The 3,785-nt window shown below is 35.5% G+C and overlaps 1 protein-coding gene across 1 annotated transcript in view; it reads left to right on the forward strand.

Moving 5' to 3' along the window:
• Nucleotides 1-991: 991 nt before the first annotated feature.
• Nucleotides 992-3,785, forward strand: part of med10 (mediator complex subunit 10) — a gene marked incomplete at its 5' end in the record, with an annotated part of 5,519 nt that continues 2,725 nt past the window's right edge. The window contains 3 exon segments of the mRNA XM_014028823.1: nucleotides 992-1,211; nucleotides 1,313-1,396; nucleotides 2,280-2,382. Of these exon segments, the coding sequence (XP_013884277.1) occupies nucleotides 992-1,211; nucleotides 1,313-1,396; nucleotides 2,280-2,382 (407 nt within the window).

Below are 3,785 nucleotides of genomic sequence, written 5' to 3' on the forward strand. Positions count from 1 at the left end.
ATAATATATAACTGATTTTAAAGCACTTTTTAGTTCCAAGTCAGCAGCTGTGAAGCTGGCTATTGGCCATTTCTTTATGTTTGATAGTTCCATTAAAAAAGATTCCTAATCTAATCTAATCTAATCTAATCTAATCTAATCTAATCTAATCTAATCTAATCTAATCTAATCTAATCGTTTCAACTCAGAAATGCTCCAATTCATTCCAAGAGCCAATGTTCAGAAAATCACTTTCAGCACTTAGAAGAAATATGTTTAGTGTTTTTGAAAAAGTCAGTTAAAACGTGTCTACTTTTGTGTTTTATCATAATTGAGCATTGAGTAATAATTTATCAACATACTGACTCTGAATTAAATGTTTATTTGTACAAGTTAACATGAATTATTTCTTTTAATTTGAAAATAAGTAGTCTCCATGAGACACCATTTGTTTTAATTTGTGCACATTTAGTTTAAAATAACGACTTAATTTGACTCTTAGAATAAAACATTTCATATTCATATTTTCAATAGGACAATGTTAAAATTTATATTAAAGCATTATTATTATTTATTAAAAAACACGCAAATGAGTTAGTTCCTATATCACAAGTTTATCTTAAGATTATTGTCAAAGCAAACATAGTGCTTTCATACAATATTTTTCTGATTCACGAGGTAATAATAAGAGAAATAGTTTAATGTGATTTAATTTATGTCATGATCATTACTTATATTATACCTACTTGCATTACCATTACAATTTTTCGCTAGGTTTGTAGTACAAAAACAATATAATGTACATTTAACTCGTTAACTTATCCCTGTTTATGTGCGCAGTTCCTAACTAATGTTGTATGTTTACAGGTGTAGACTGCAGACAAATTCCCACACAGCGGAGTCTCCTCTCACATGCAGCACGACACTTTTAAACGGAATGCGGCAATCAGCGCGTCGCCATTTTGCGACCGGTCGTAAAGTGCTGCGGCGCTTTAGCTGTCGTCGTGGTGTCGGATGCTAATACTAGTCAGCGAAAATTTGACAAAAGGAATTATCAAACACTGTTTTTTAAACTTTATTTTTCTATTTTGTGTTTGTAAGAAATTAGAAATGGCTGAAAAATTTGACAACCTCGAGGAGCATCTGGAGAAATTCATCGAGAACATTCGACAACTGGGAATCATTGTTAGCGACTTCCAGCCGAGCAGTCAGGCAGTCCTCAACCAGAAACTGTGAGTTTTGCTTTCTTTTCTGTACATAGGCGGAACATGCTCAAACAAACAACAATAATACAAGAAGTTTACTCGGTATGTTGTCTCTCTGTTTTGTTTAGAAATTTCATGATTTCTGGTCTACAAGACGTGGAAAAGTGCCGTCAACAGCTTCATGAGATCAACGTCCCCCTGGAGGTCTTCGAGTGAGTCCAGAAGTCTAATATACAGAGAAATGGCTATAACTGTTTCCGTGTTTGCAAGCTGGGTGATGGTGCTTTACTCAGCAGTGGTGAATAAGAGTAAGGTCTGGCGTTTGATGCAAACATACTAGCCGAGGAGAAAGGAGAAATAAATTCAGATATTTTTGAAGGGAGTTTGGTGTAGCTTGTGAGCAAACCAAACAGATGGAGTTACTTGTAAACAAAGCCTCATAAGAGTTAACTGAGTCTACATGCAGGGATGTGGGTACTTTAAAAAAATCCCACACCAATATTACATCTGACAACAAATTAAAAAAGAGCATTAAAACCCCTTGAAAATCATGTGATTATCTCAGGTATTAAGAAAGCTCTAGAGATGTTTTTGCTCATAAGTTCTGCCAGAATTCATAGCTGGAGAAAAGGACAAAAGGACCTTGTTTTTATTTATTTATTTTTTGCTCATAAGATATTGCCATGACATTTTCAGATAAGATTCACCCTCTTTTCCCTTGCAAGTATTTTGAATGTTAAATACTTTACATAATCCAATTTAAAAGTAGCAAAAATTTAAATGAATACCATTTCAAAATCATATGGACAATTGTTTTGTAAACTAAGCCTGACAAACATTGACAAGTGTGCCAAATGTGTCAAGCGACGAAGACAAGTTTCAACACTAAAATCATTTTCACCAATGACAATTCTGTAGAAGAAAACGCGTACATCGAGTTTTCAGATCGTAATAATATTTGGAACAAAGGCAGATTATAATGTTCTTCATGTATCTTTCCATTGCCTAAAGGTTCTGTTTTAGCCTGTTTAAATAAATAAAGTTTATTTGTGCTTTGCCTCGTCACTGTCTGACATTAGACCTTGTGTTTTGAAGGTACATTGACCAAGGTCGAAATCCTCAGCTGTACACCAAGGAGTGTCTGGAGAGAGCCTTGGCAAGGAACGAGCAGGTCAAAGGCAAGATAGACACTATGACGGTAAGAGATTATACCAGGGAGGCTGTCATTCCCCAAAGGTGACTGTGGAAAAATACACAGCTGTTCAAAGAATTTCTTTAAAAGGGAGCTTTGACTAGTTTTAACATTAGACATTATTTGATAAACATTTACGTAAACTTTAAAATCAAAGCTGTAAAAACACTAAGGGCACCATATTATTTATGCTGCAAAGCATTCTGTGTAAATAATGATGTTTAGGCTCTCCCCAGCTTTAGCCTTTTAGCTTTTGTGTTAGCTTATTACCTTAGCTAATACATATATATACATGCTGAAATAGCGTTAGCTCCCAAGCTAATAATGTTAGCTCAGGACCTAATGCCTTTTATTTTACTAATAAAAATGTTAATAAATATATTTTAGGCCTTATAGTTTGTGATGATGATTAGCATTTGTTATAATATAATTATGGGCGGCTGTGGTAGAGTGGTTAGGGGAGTCGTCCTGAAACCAAGAAGGTCGCCGGTTCGATCCCCCGTCCAGCTGTCTCAGTCGTTGTGTCTTTGGGCAAGACACTTCACCCGCCTTGTCTACTGATGGTGGTCAGAGGGTCCGGTGGCGCCGGTGCATGGCAGCCCCACTTCTGACAGTGTGCCCCAGGGCAGCTGTGGTTACAGTGTAGTTTGCCATCATCAGTGTGTGAGTGTGAGTGGGTGATTGTCTGTAAGTGTAATGTGCTTTGGGGTCCGGAGGGACTTTACAAAGCGCTCTATAAGTTTACCATTTACCATTTTACCATAAATCAGAAACTCTACAGTCCAGTTAATTCATATGTTGGATTTGTAAAAGTTGTTCCAGGGTTCAGACCCAGGTTTGAGTTTTTGCCCTTATCCATCAATCAGGCCCACCCTGATTTCTGGAACTTCAAGAGCTGTGGTTCCAATTGGGCTGGTCTGATTAGACGTCAGCTACTGCTGCTCCTTGATTGGTTTACTGACTGCCGGGGTTACGTCACACAGATGAGAGTAAACTGTGACATTTTTTTTCCACACAAGTTTAACTACACAACAACGAGCTAACGATAGCTTTCAGTTCTCTGTCATCCTGCCCTCGTCTTCAGTGTCACACTGCTGGATTATGGAGGTAAATTTGTGTTTTTATTATTCAATCAAACAAAAAGCATCTTCAATCAAAAAAAATAATTTCAATCAAAAAAAATTTTTTCAACCAAACAAAAAGTAAATTCAATCAAAATTAATATTTTCAACCAAAAAAAATAATTTCAACCAAACTAAAAAAGCAGTTTCAATATAAAAAAATAATTTCAACCAAAAAAAATGTTTTATCAACCAAACAAAAAAAAACTATTTCAATCGAAAAAAAAAAAAAAACCTATCAAAACGTTTTTTTTGCAAAGAAATCAACCTTTTGGTTGACTTTCTAAG

The sequence above is a fragment of the Austrofundulus limnaeus genome, unplaced genomic scaffold (genome assembly GCF_001266775.1).
Source record: "Austrofundulus limnaeus strain Quisiro unplaced genomic scaffold, Austrofundulus_limnaeus-1.0 Scaffold814, whole genome shotgun sequence".
NCBI lineage: Eukaryota > Metazoa > Chordata > Actinopteri > Cyprinodontiformes > Rivulidae > Austrofundulus > Austrofundulus limnaeus.